This window comes from Saccostrea echinata, unplaced genomic scaffold, assembly GCF_033153115.1.
Source record: "Saccostrea echinata isolate AGI-Se365-2 ecotype Australia unplaced genomic scaffold, CSIRO_AGI_Sech_v1 ptg000044l, whole genome shotgun sequence".
Lineage (NCBI taxonomy): Eukaryota > Metazoa > Mollusca > Bivalvia > Ostreida > Ostreidae > Saccostrea > Saccostrea echinata.
Window position 1 is genome coordinate 1,641,155 of NW_026889793.1, and position 14,873 is coordinate 1,656,027.

The 14,873-nt window shown below is 31.1% G+C and overlaps 1 protein-coding gene across 1 annotated transcript; it reads right to left on the reverse strand.

The window, feature by feature from the left end:
• Positions 1–93: 93 nt before the first annotated feature.
• Positions 94–4,046, reverse strand: LOC133201438 (uncharacterized). The gene is made up of 5 exons (XM_061337240.1): positions 3,629–4,046; positions 2,178–2,288; positions 1,968–2,036; positions 1,760–1,826; positions 94–946 (listed from the first exon to the last, which is right to left on the reverse strand). The coding sequence occupies exons 1-5, from the start codon at positions 4,044–4,046 to the stop codon at positions 772–774; spliced, it is 840 nt and encodes a 279-aa protein (XP_061193224.1). The 3' UTR covers positions 94–771.
• Positions 4,047–14,873: the final 10,827 nt, after the last annotated feature.

A 14,873-nucleotide genomic window follows, 5' to 3' on the forward strand; every position in this document is an offset into this window, starting at 1 on the left:
TCTGTTCTTACATAAAATATATCAAAAAGTAGAGTATACAATCGGAGAGGTCTTGAAACAGGTAATGCACGTCAAATGTACATGTACTAAATGAAACAGGTAATGCACTTGTCAAATATAAATGCCCTATCATAAAAATTTATCACCAAAGTTAAAATTTTTGAAAATTAGGTCATAGACGTCAAGGTCAAAAATCATGGCATGCTTGGAAACATCTTGTCACAGGTAATGCACATGTTAAATATGAAAGCCCTATCTTTTCTCAATCAAAAGTAGTACTTAGCAAGGATAATTTTTTTTTAAAAGTAGGTCAAACTTCAAGATCAAGGTCACAGGTCATAAATCAAAGTAAATTTGGAAAGGTCTTGTCACAGGTAATAAACATGTGAAATATGAAAGCTCTATCTCTTTTCATTCAAAAGTTATGACCAAGGTTAAAGTTTTTGTGACAGACAGACCGACAGATATATGAGATTTAATGTCCCCTTAATTTCGTGAAGGGGGGGGGGGGCAATTAGAAAATTACTACAGGAAAGGGACAAAACTCTTTTCAATCAGTAACTTGTGATTAAAATATTTATGAATTAAATGTAATGATCCATGCATACTTAATCTTAATCTAAGGACTTTTTTTTTAATTATGTATTAATGTTATCTATAGAAATGCTTTTATTTCCAAAATAACAAAGAGTACAGGGTTTGACATTTACTTTTACGATGATGGGCCCATATATTTGCTTCATTGACTAGACCATATATACATGTCATAGTTTATGATAACAAAGAAAACATTGATGTAAGTGGCAGCTCCTCATCCTCTTTCTTTGCTTTCTTTATCAGAATTTGAAGCAATTCAATCTGCAGATTATTTTTTTCTAGTTCTTTTTCAAGGACAGCACACTGCAGAGTATATACATCCTCTGCACTTTTTTTCTGAGGCTTGGTCCTAAAATCACATACACATTTTTGTTAAAAATTCCTGACCATTATCATAAATAACTTTTGGTCTCATTTTCTTTTCAAATTGTGCATTTTTTCATTTTTAGTTCATATTTTATATAATTGATAAAATTAAAACATCATCTACAATACATGAAATATTACAGGAGTGTTCATTTAAATTCAAAGAGAGAGAGAGAGTCATTTGTTTGTGCAGCTCGACAGTGAATGGGCAGATTTTTTGCTAATCATGTTGACATAAATGTTTGTTGATAGAATTTTGATATTTACATGTATCTTAATTAATATTCCAGCTCGATCACTTCATATTGTTTTAAAAAAAATTCTTTGATATTTTGGATAAATATACTTAACTTAAAAAAGGGTTATTATCTAAAATTACACGTCAAATACATGAATGTTTGAAATGAAATTTTCAGTGTGATTGCATGTCAGATTTGCATATATTCAACAATTCATATTGTACATTAAATGAATTTATAAGAGAAAATGTGGAGTTGTTGCCCTTTAAAAAGATTTTTGTTCATAATAATTAATGATTATTAGTGATTAGTAATTAGTGATTAATTATATGTCTACTGTGATATTGTCTACATATATTTGCTCTGTTCTTTTTCTGTAATTAAATCCATTAATTAATATTTTTGTCCATTTATATAATGTTTAAACATGTACACATATGTTAATTGTTTCAAGACAATACTCAGTACCTTTAAAAATTCAAAAGAAATCAGTTGTAAACAAATAACAATTATGATAAATAAACATTAGTGGATAAATTTTGATTCTAACAGCTTACTTCTCTTTCTTTGACTTATTTGTGCTTCTATTATCTTCAAGAACAGTGTCACTCATCTCTGGCAGTGCTTTTTATAAAAAAAAAAAATCACAATGTAAAAATTACTATGAGTACATATATTCAGAAAGATAATGTACAAAAATATTCACCCCATGTTGATGACAGAATGCTATTAAACAATAATACTTATATTTGTTATATCACATACTTGCATTGCTGCTGCCAATGGCTGGGCTCCCTGATCTTGGTACTTGAGAGCACCTGGTGACAGATGATGCTAAGAAAATATTGCAATATAATTATGATGGTGTTAAAAGATAGCATATAGTCGAGACAAATGATAATCTGCTTAAAAAAAGTGAATGGCAAATTATTTCTGAAATTAGATTTTTTTTTTTTTTAAATTCTTTTCACATACCTGGATTACTGTTGGTACAGCTGCTGAAAACTGCAGGGACTTCTACTTCAATAACACATGGTGGATTCAATCCAGTTTTAGGAGATTGTAACTGACTCTCATTTGTCAGATCTATTTAAAATTTAAAAGAACGTTAAGTGGAATTTTCCATGTCTAGATAACATAAAACTTGATAATACAAAATTACATTGTATATATAACTATATTTTAAGTTATCATAAAAAAAGGTATTTAAGGACAGGTGTATGATACAAACTTTTCTCTTCATATAATTTGATAAAAGACTAGAATATGATTGGGAAAAAAGAAAAGAAAAGCATTAAAGAAATTAAATCAATTCGAAAATATTGGAGAAGGGGGGGGGGGGTACACAGAAGTGCTTTATATTAATGTTATACTTTTTTTTAAAAATATATACATATATATTATATGTAATCCATTTTTCCCTTCATTTATGTTTTTTTAACTTATCGGTTATCAACTTTTGGTCTGCCTTCTTGTTGTACATGTATATAGGTAAATGATTTTACGAACAAGTTATCTAAATGTGCGTTTAGTTCATACTTTAAGGGAATCCCCTTTATGGAACCCTCAAAACCACTCTTTTCCGTTTTACTAAAGAAAAAGCCCGCGAACAAGTTATGATATGCTTTAGTATAGTTTACGTATAACTAGACGAACGTTATATATTATAAATTTATTTTAGAAAGCTGACTGGACTAATATAATGTTAATGTTTATTTACTACTCTATTTGTCACAATCAAACGCTCCGTCATCATGGGGGAAACCCGGGAATCGCTTCTGACCATGCTGTTAAAAAAAAATAGCTTTTATAAATGAGGCGTGAAGGTAAAGTACAGCTTGTTGAATACGTTTTTACATTGAATACTGATCCTTATTTAAGTTTTTATTAGTTTACGATTCGGAAGGACATTATCTGCACTAAACATATGCGAAAACAGTTTCTTGTTTGAAAAGTACGATTGGAAGGGGTCAAGGCCGTTCTTAATATAGCCTTATGTAAACAAATTATCGTTGATGTGTGGCTGGATTTTTATCAAACAGACATTCTGTTTTTCAATAAATACTCTTAGGATTTTCAGCATAAGAAAAGACATTATCATAAAGAATGAACTTTCAAGTTACTATATTCAGCTCTCACGAACGTCCAACTGTTATTGTAAGCAGACGACATTTTTTATTTCACATAGAAATGACAATGTGGTAGAAATATTGAAAGAATAAAACTAGACGTGTGAATTAAAGTGATTTTTTGCATGGAAAATATTTATTGGACCTAATATTTAATCTCTGTTGAGAAACAGATTGTTTTTAAAAATATTGTGAGTTGCAAAGGTAGGGGTTTGAGATAGAACTGGGTAGGGGCCTAGTTTACAACTTGTTTTATTTCTAAACACATTTTATAATGTAATTCATAAAATATTACACCTGTTTTATCACAGATAGAAGTTTCAATTCCTCCAGGAATTCCTACAAAGGAACTGGAGTCCTTGTAAAGATCCACAATGTCTGAGACTGTCTGGGAGAGGGGGGTAGGTGGTGGGCCTCCTCCAGTCCTTTGTGACTCCCTGCGGTGTTCAGCAAACTTCTGTTTAGCATCCCGACACATATTTCTCCATTTGTCTTTCACCTCGGTAACAGTCCTGTGAGCTGTGCCCACGGCATTGACTTTTTCGGTTATGTTTTTCCACACCGCTTGCTTTTTCTGATTTGTAACCGTGTTAGAGTGTTTACTTTCCAATATAGGATTTTGTTTTACTTCATTATGAATGGTGCTAATCTCCATAATGCTGAAATTCTGGCTTCTAGCCCGCTTAGGTTTAGAGCAGAAGTCAGTGCTCTCCATGTTTACATAGGAAGTAGAAGTGCATTATGGGTAACCAAGTGATTACCAAGTGATTAACTCAGTTAACACAGTGTTAGTTAACCATTGCGTTAAATTGCTTTTGATCAACACAATTTAACCACTGCGTTAGCTAATCACTTGATTAGGATTTAACACATTGTTAACCTAACCACTGTGTTAAATTTAACCACCTTTTGAAAAACCGGGCCCTGATGTTTTACAGGTTTTGCAATTATATAAACGGATACTATGAAATAGCTAAACAGAGTCATGTGAGATGTGTACTTCATCCCCTTATTACACAACAAAATTTCTACTTTAATTAATTGCTATCGATAAAGTTTACTTTGTGGAAGTGCAAGGATATTGTCAATCAAACGCGTTCCGAGATTCGTAGTTTTAAAAATTTCAAGATAAAAGAAGTTTCTAAGCACGCTGTTAATGTATTTAGATGTGAAATGCTCTAGCAAAATATAAGTCGTGATATTATTAAGAAAATTTTTACAAAATATCAACTTCAAATCTGTGTCCCAGCCCCTTTCACACATGTTCAAATAATCATAAATTTTCACTAGATAAACAGTATTATATTTTTTTCATAATGATGCTATCCCCTCTCACTTTTAATAATATTTGTTAAATAGCAACATAAATTATTATTACTACTTTCTAGTTTCACAATTTTCAGGTGTTTTTAATTGTAATACGATTTTGAAAATATGTCCCCGACCTCTGTCCAGTTTACTGCATCTAGTATCAAAACTTGATTTATAGTTATTAAATGATTTAATTTATAGACATGTTTATTATAAGATCCGCTCTTAAAATTAAATTTCCAATTGTCTCAGAAAAAAGTGAAATAAGAACGAGAGAATATCATGCCGATTTTTAATTGTGTTCCTCAAGTTCTTCAAATAAATGAAAGTATGGTGTTTGGCAGACTGCTCTGTATATAAAAAAAGACAGATAAGAAGAAAAAATATATTTATGAATATGAAAAAGTGATAGCTGATCATAATGATTTGTTTTGTCTTGCCGTTTGAAAAAAATTAGGCCATAGACGGCAGTATTGAAAAAACAAAACAAAAACAACAGTGAGATGATTGAGTTTTGAAAATTTTGCGTAGGGTTTAGATTTGTCAAAGGATGAAAACTGTTTTGTATATTAGTAAGTACGTAGTGTATATGTATTTTCTTTACTCATTATTTCCATCTTAGGACAGTAAAAATCACGTGCTGCAAATCCTTTCAAAGCTTTTGTATTCTTTTAGTTTGATTATTAAGGATATGGCTGCATATTTATAATCACAGTAAGAAAAAGGTCATGTGAATTTTTCACCACGGTGCGCACCATACACAGGTAAATCGGGTATTTAAAAATAAGGTGAATGTCATCAAAGGACGCCATTAAAAGTATTGGAAACATCCACTGCTCGTCAGATGACGGATAACAAAAGTACTTCGTTCTAGAGAAGTAGAGATATATATTCATGAGGTAAATGAATGAAAAGAGATATAGGTTTTAAAATATTGAAAGTATAACTTTTAAAAGATAAACAAAAATCTAGTTTCATTTTGAATGGAACAATGGTTATATGTACCCTCAGAGCATTTTTAGTGATAATTATAACAAAGAAATAAAGAATAATTGACTCTTGTTAAAACAACGGGACGCTATCTTCTTAACATTTATATTGTATTATAGATAGATACATAGATTACACTTGAGAAAATTGTTAAAATAGCCACAAAAACAAGATTTGAAGTTAAAGTTTTCTCACATTTTCGGTATAATGTCATGACATATATTGATATAGCATTTCAGACCGATATATTATGAAAGCGTTTTTAGAAACTTATTTAGTCTGAAAAGTATGGAAACTTTGAACTTAGGGACGCGTTTGTTTTGAATCCTAACTTTGTACTTTAACGAAGTAAAACTTATCCTTAAAATTCAAGAATAGTGGACAACTCTGTTTATTTATGAAAAAATATTAAAACTATAATCCAGAGAATTTAAAGTAGAAATATGAAACAGCAAAACTAACACACCAGTGTTGTCAGTTCGTGTTTAATGATATACTCAGAGTTAACAAATCGAACACACCCGACAAAAAGTAAACATTAATCATAACTGAGCTCGTAACCATTTTTACAAACACAGTGTGTTTGAAGCATTGATATTAAGAAAGTAAATTGTTAAATAGAAATTTGAAATTTAAGCAAAAAAGCAATGCGACTGTGTCTAGGCCACTTTAATCACAAATAACCACTAATCTAACGAAGTGTTAATGGATAAAGGTCAAATTTACTCCACACACAAGTCTTTGTATTTTATGTTTCCAGACAAACTTTACCTGGTTATATAACTATATGTAAAGAGCTAAATATTAATATTATTTTTGAAGTCATATACATATATGTTAAGAAAAATGAAATTACAAAAAATGTTTCAAATGATTATTTTCTCATAACCAAAGAATCAATGGTTAATTTGGTTCTTTTCTAAGACTAGCTATACATTAAGAGAAAAGTGAATAAATTTGGAAAAGGCATACAAACATTGAAAGAACTCTGATCCATGGTCACGTGGTTATTCAGCAGGAAAAACTATTTCCTACAATGTTTCCTAGAAACTGGCCTGAGAAAGTAAATAAATAGATAAATAAATAAATTAAATCTCTGTATAAAATACTAGGAAAAGAATCAATCAATTTTCTTTCATTTTGATTCTCTAAAAGGTAGGGATGTCAAATCGGTCAATTTTTGATAATCGGTTACTTGGACGTTTTTCCGATCGAGTACGTGGGGACTCGGTAAAAAATGTAAATACAAGTGTGTTAATTTTCTTGAGCCCCGTTTAGCTCTGTTAAACCCCAAAGCTGTTTTTATCACGTTTATAAATGTATATCAACATCGATTCCAACGGAAATGATTTTTTGGTGCTAAATTTATTTATCAAACACAAAAGACACAATTAATATATACATAAAAAAATTACATATTACAGTTCTTGTTAAGGACCTATTTCATCAAAAGGAGGACAATCTGTTACGCATGTTTATGAGGATTAGACTAGCTAAAGAGAAGGAATGGCCGTTGTTGAGATCGCTAGTCTAATATCCGTATACACTAAACTTACTACACAAACTGACTTTCAACATTTTTCTTGAATTTTTAGTTATTTCTAAATATTTCTTCACTTTTGAAGTCTATGCATGTCCAATTGCACTGCCGTATATTAACTAAATAATTTTAAAATGATTTGAAGATAATAGACCATCGATGTTCACTGAAAACAATTATGGAAGCCATCCAAAAATTAAGTCCCACAATAGGTGAGAACAGCTGGGTGATTGGTCACTAATTACTGTATATACTCAGCCACAGGCGATAAAGGGTGTTTTACATGTGTAGATGACGACATGCAAATTACCGTATGCATACTTATCTTATTTTGATGAGTTTTTGATAAAAATATGTACTTTGAAATAAGAAGCTTTTTCTCGAGTATTTAAACTTCATCTATAGCCGCATTTTAAATCATAATATTTTTGATATGATTCGCATGCTGCATTTACCTGCATTCTGATGATAAGTGTTTTAGAGCATTTTTAAAATTATTATTATTGTACATAGGCTTTACTTGACGCGATAATTGGAATTGCTTACATTTTAGAAACGTTACACAAAAAGAGAACTATTTAAAGATGTACTTATATTCCTTACGGTAATATTTTCTTATGAAGCACATTTCATTGGAGCCCTGAATTCTGTTCATTTGTTAATTGAGTACGACATTGAAGCAGTTCTCTCTCTCTCTCTCTCTCTCTCTCTCTCTCTCTCTCTGCCTCTATCCATCTCTTAACCCTTTAGCTACTAGAAATTTTGCATTTTTTTCTGCAAAACTGCCTAAAAATTTCAAATTGAAATTTTAACATTTTCTAGTCACTTTTACATGAAGGAACCCATACATTTTCTGAAAGGTAAAATCTTAAAGTATTTAATTATGCAGAGTAAAATGACGTCGTGGTTGCCATGGCAACGAATGAGACCCATAATTGCCAAAATATGTGCCCCCCTCCCTTTTACATCACAGAAATAGAAACAAATTTACAAATAATGTTTCCATAACAGAGGATTTAGTGATACTACCGGTATTAAAACAAAGCATGCAAACAATTAGTTTTTAGTTATACATGTATTGGTCAATTTTATTTGATGGAAAGAGTTTATACAATTTCACAATGTCCGTGTATTAGACTTTGGCTTCATACAGCTGTCTGATTGTCGTAATTATAAGCAATTTACAAATCGCTTTCCCTCGTACAGTTTTTACATGACTTCAATAAAATATGGTACACTTTTAGAGTGTACTAAGATACACAATTCTTTATTTTAGCTTTTTTTTTTATTTCAATGAACAGTGTTACCATGGTTACAAAATAGCAATTTTGAGAACGGGACTTCCTAACAAAACACGGGTTTACTATATTCAGCAATTTTTCAAATCACTTTCCCTCCTACAGTTTTTGCCTGACTTCAATAAAATTTGGTACACATGTAAAAAACACTAAGATACAAAATTCAATATTTTAGTATTTTTATTTCAATGAACAGTGTTGCCAGGGTTACAAAAATAGCAATTTTGAGAAGAAAACTTTCTAACAAAACATGGGTATACTATATTCAACGCCATCATACACATTAAAATTACAAATATTAACGTTACAAAAATTGACATACATTAAACGTTGGTCGAAGGGAGAGGAGGAGGGATATTGCTGAACATTGTATCTAATTCGTTTGTTAAATGTTGATTTGATGTCCGCGGAATCATGCGAGAAAATATCTCGCCTTAAATACCCGATTTTTTTTTCTTTTTGGAAAACCCATGTGTTTTAGAAGAAACGATATTAAAGCCCAGTCGTTTTTGACACCAAATGGACCCCCATTTACTTTAAGTAGAGTTTTATCACTTAATAAAATCACTTGCCTAGTTCCAGAGACCTGCATCTGAGAATTCACAACACCCTGATATGTACTCGAACATCCAATATCACTAGTTCATCATTAAGTTTTAACAGAAGGCCATGGGGAGAGTATGGCAAAGAACTACGCACTCTAACTCTGGATTCCAGCCTAAATTTTATACCCCTTTATTCAATAAAAATGACAATTTTGCCATTACTTTTTTTTTATATTGCAAACAAGAGTTCACTAGTGATTGAATTATATTACTGTCATATTGTAATTTTTGAATTTACCGGATGGAAGTAAATACAAAATTACAATATTACAACTTGTCATATTGTAATTTTTAGCTCACCTGAGCCGAAGGCTCAAGTGAGCTTTTCTGATCAAAGAGTGTCCGGCGTCCGTCCGTCGTCTGTAGTCCGTAAACTTTTCACATTTTTGACTTCTCAAGAACCACTGGGCCAATTTCAACCAAACTTGCCACAAAGCATCCTTGGGTGCATTTAAGTTTGTTCACAGGAAGTGTCGTGCCCTCTTTCAAGGGGAGATAATAAAGAATTCATGAAAATTTGGTGGCTTCTTTTAAATATCTTCTCAAGAACAACTGGACCAGAAAGATTGAAACTTGTGTGAATGCTTCATGACATACTGTAGATTCAAAATTGTTCATATGATGACCCCCTGGGTAGGGCAGGACCGCAAGAGGGGGTCGAAGTTTTACATAGGAATAAATAGGAAATGTCTTTAAAAATCTTCTGTAGAAGAGCAAAGCCATGATTAGTCATATTATAATAGAAGTATCCTCAGGTAGTATACATTCAACTTTGTTCCAATCATGACCCCTGGGAGTAGGGCAGAGCCAAAACAAGGGGGTCAAAGTTCACCATAGGAATATATATTGGAAATATCTTTAAAAATCTTCTTCTCAAGAACAGCAAAGCCATGATTAGTCATATTATAATAGAAGTATCCTCAGGTAGTATACATTCAACTTTGTTCCAATCATGACCCCTGGGAGTAGGGCAGAGCCAAAACAAGGGGGTCAAAGTTCACCATAGGAATATATATTGGAAATATCTTTAAAAATCTTCTTCTCAAGAACAGCAAAGCCATGATTAGTCATATTATAATAGAAGTATCCTCAGGTAGTATACATTCAACTTTGTTCCAATCATGACCCCTGGGAGTAGGGCAGGGCCACAACAGCGGGTCAAAGTTCACCATAGGAACATATTGGAAATATCTTTAAAAATCTACTTCTCAAGAACAGCCATTATTAGTTATATTAATATAGAAGTATCCTCAAGTAGTGTAGATTCAAGCTTGTTCAAATCAAGACCCCCACAGATAGGGCAGGGCCACAACAGTGGGTCAGAGTTTTACATAGAAATATAGAGGTGTAATGGTTAAGGCGCATTCAAGTAAAATGCATTGAAGACCTGAAATAATAGAATGACCTGGCAACCCTTGGAATGGACTAGCCGAACCAAAGTGTATATAAGCCAGAGCTTTGGGAAAGTCAGGCAATCAGAAGATAGCAGAGGAAGTTGGATGCTGAATCAGCAATAAAGAAGTTAAAGTATTCCATCCCTAATACCAACAGATTCAATGAAATTGAATACACAACAGATATGTAGGTGTTTAATACTCAGTATATTTAGACATAATTCCCATTTATTACTATTGCCATGTAAGGGTGGGATGTGTCCTAATTTATGACCTTGAATTTTGGTAAGGGTTATCTCCATCTGTTTTTATTTGAAAAATTCAATTATAAAAAACTTATCTGGTAAAAAAAAAGGTTTTCAATTGTTATTCTATTTCTAATGTTTTATGCATCTTTCCCCCACAGTATTTATTAATATTCTTTTTAATGTTTTTATTTGAATATTTATTTATAAAAGAAAAATCGCTTGTCCCCTTAGACTTCAATGCAATCTTTGTTAATTAATTACTGCTTAGTTAATTACATTTTTGAAACTTTCTCTTGATAAATCCTTTTCTACTATAAAATGCTTTTACATAGGAAATATCTTAAAAATCTTCTTCTTAAGAACCACTAAGCCATTAATAGTCATATTTATATAGAAGTAACCTTAGGTATTGTAGAATCAAGTTTGTTCAAATCATGGGGGCACAACAGAGGGTCAATTAAGTTCATGGCTCTTAATCACAACTCTTTTTATAAGGGGTTTAGAAGATGTATATCCATTGAAATCAGGCTTTAAAACATCAAGAGATTTTCAAATAGTACTCAGATTTTAAAGTACTCATAGACATGTATAAACATTTTTTCCATATGTTTAACTCATGTAATTCATCTGTAAACATACCCCCCACCCCCATCCTCAGGAACAACAAGAGCTTTGGTATGAATTTGTTAAATAATAATTCAAAATTGCTGTTAAAAGGAAAGGGAGATGTTTTGAAAATATTTTCCGTTGATTTCTATAGTGAAAAATACAAGTTTTTCCAAAATTATAGAGCGTAGGCATAGTTTCCAAATACTTTTGATTGTACTTTCATTAACATTTCTCCATACTTTTAGAAAATAGTAAAATGGTGGTTTTTATATTCAAAAGCGCATTTTGTTATTTTCGCGCGATGTTCTTGCAAATATTTTACATACTCCCTCCGCTTTATTTTTGTTGTAGCAGTAGATTCAACTTTTCAGTTTCTTCAATACACATACTTGTAATCCTTGCTAATCTGTAAAGGATTAGGCAATGAGGGAGAATTTATTAGTTTATCCGCGTTAACTGCGTTATCTATCCTGTCGCTTTAATAAAAATGCACCTTTCCTTTCAAAGTACATCAAGTACTAAAAAAAAGATATATATATATATTTTTTTTTTCATTTTTCAATAATAAATCTGAAGATTAGGAAAATGGTAAGGATGATATTTGATTATTTGATTAATGATTTCTACTACATGAAGGACTGACACAAAATTCGACAGGGATTTCTGATATAATGGTTGCACGCAATCGAGGCGTTGGGTGAAAGTCTATTACTACATGTATATATCTCCCAAAGCTATGGAAAATTCCTTTTATTACATTTTTATGGCTCAAAACGTGTCGTACACTAACTCTTCTTTACCAATAATTCATTTAAAAAAAAATAATAAATCTGTTCCATATATCAAAAGAGCCAGTTTGTTTTACACTGAGCTCATGAACGATTTCATTGTGCATGTAAAACGTCAAATGACGTCATAGTACATTTTGTGTATTTTACTCGTAAAAGTTCCAATATTCAACAACAAATATCTCTGTAACGGATGCATGTACCTTATAATGTCCGGAAAAAAAAATGTAGGGCATATTCCCAGCTTTCAGGTTATGACATTCATTTTTTATTTTATTGTGTTTGTAATTTAGATAAAGCCAACAGAAGATAGCAGAAAAGCAGTCATGTATGCGTAGTTTTATCAACTTCCTGCAATGATATGCAATATTCAATTCAAGTTTATGATAATTTCTCAACATCGCACAGAAAAATTTTGAGTAGAAAAAATGTTTAGTTTCTTCTCTAGTTTCAGAAAATAAAAATTGTTTTGTTGTAACCCGAATATTTAGAAAACGCCAACAGTTAAATATCTGTGATGCTGAAAATGCGTCCAAATGCGTCTCTAGGGGTTAAAGGGTTAAAGATGTTAAATTCTTTCAACTAGGTCGTGAATAGAATAAGACAAAGAAACCATGGATATTCTTTTAATTATATATTATTTGATAAAATAATTATTGTATCGTTTTCTTTTAGAATTTTTAAAAATTAATTATATAGAATAATCCAAATTTCTATACATAACAATCCCATTTTTATTTTTTACACTTTTAATTTCTTTGTAGGACTTGACATTTGAATGCCCACATCTAATTTCTTTTTTTCTTTTCCAGCACGTGATTATCATAATAATATGGATATGGCAGTCGAATCTTGTCCCCCAAACCTGACAGAGACATTGAAAGCATCTACAAGACTGGGTTGTGGTCATGACAAGTATGGTAATGATCAGTATACATGTCTCCCAAACATAGAGAAGACTGGTCTGGTAGAATTATGTTACAATGGAATCATGGGGATAGTAGAAAGAGGTGAGTGATATTAAAGGAAAACCTGTCATAATGTTTGAATTTTATCAGGCACATTTTTAAATTACGAAAATACATCTTTGGACGCCAAATAAAAATTTTAAAGCGTTGTCAAGAGGGACAGTCCATGAACGGGGAAACCCATTCCTGCGTTTATCATGTATACAAAAAGGACACATCACTGTTTTAATGAGATACTGTATGCAAGGTTATTTTTGTCTTGTTTAATTTTTACCATTTTACTTTTGCACATAATTTTGGCCTTTTTTTTGAAAATCAGTACTGCTTAATTTTATATGACAATGCATAAACTATTACTTAGGCCCTTGTTGACTGTATATCTATTGAAATGACATAATTTCCTCGCTAGTCAATGCATTATGACGCCATGAATTGCGTCATTATTAACATATCATGAAAATTTCTTATAAAAATAACCAAAAATTTTATCTTTTTCATTATTTCGAATAAAACACAACCCCTAACCAAAAATGTGCAATTATAGAATGATAGATCTGTTTCTGAGGATTATAAAACACGTTTTATTTTTTTGATCGAGTGGTTAAGTCGTATTTTATTTCTTTTCTGAACGTTTTCAAATACACATGTGGTCTGCAAAATTCCAGAATATTAGAATTTCACAAGGCCTATTTTCCAATTTTTGGACTCTAAGAATTTAAAATAGTAACTGAAAGCATCAAGTTTCTACTTTATATTGATGTTTGAAATGGGACATAATGTGTTACTAAATAAATGTTTATGACAACATGACGATTTTATGCATAAAGTGAACCTTGCTCTTTCACCGAGCAAAATTTAAACCTTTTTGAAAAATTATCTGAGTTTATCCTAATTTATTTCCTTTAAACTTCTGAATCTTTATCAATATTTTTTAATTCGTTTTAGGTTATTGTTTGGAAACTGCAGAGGGTAAACTTTTTATGATCAATTGTTCCAAATTTGCTTTGGGCTGTCCAGATGTAGAGTTCCACAGTAACGAAATCTACAGATGTAAGAAACATTTCCTTTTAAATCTTTATCTATACTGACATTTTTACATTTATCGAAATATTGTTTTAATATATGATTAAATCACATCATATTATTATTGAATGACATCAGACCCTGCTTGCCAAAGAATTAGTGCAGAACATCGTTGTTTTCTTGCTGATCCATCATGTACAAATGCGTAAGTAACTGATATTTATTGATCAAATTACATTCTGCATGTAGTTAGTATTTGTTAACATATTTTATTCCGAATAGCATATTGGATATATCTACTGAAGAAACAACGGATCCATTCCTCCCCAAGTTTACAACAAATAATGTAATTTACAACACAACAGCAATGAATATTCAAACAACGACATTCCCAGAGAATGACTTTGCACATATCTGGGCAATAATGGGAAGTCTTGGTGCTGTATTGACTCTTGTGCTCTTGCTGATAATAGTTAGGGTTGTGTGGGAAAGAAAGCACAGACAGAAAGAACAAGAAAATGATGAATTTTCAAGTATTTCTTTTTTTAAAGGTTTTTAGTTTACAACAGAAAGTTTATTAATTAGTTTGATGAATGGTTTATTTTATAAGTAAAAAAAAAAAAAATCAAGTACTCTTAACTTTTAAAATAAAATTTCTTCTCTTCTATCAAAATATGCAATATTTTTAATTAACACTTAAAATATCAATTCAAAATTGTTTTATTAATTTTAAATATAATTATTATTTCTAAGTTGATAGAGAAACAT

Coding starts and splice junctions, on each gene's coding strand:
- LOC133201438 (XM_061337240.1), bottom strand. CDS start 4,046: ATGGAGAGCACTGACTTCTGCTCTAAACCTAAGCGGGCTAGAAGCCAG. Junction 2,037..2,177: donor CTGTACCAACAGTAATCCAG/GTATGTGAAAAG, acceptor ATATTTTCTTAG/CATCATCTGTCACCAGGTGC. Junction 947..1,759: donor AATAAGTCAAAGAAAGAGAA/GTAAGCTGTTAG, acceptor ATGTGATTTTAG/GACCAAGCCTCAGAAAAAAA.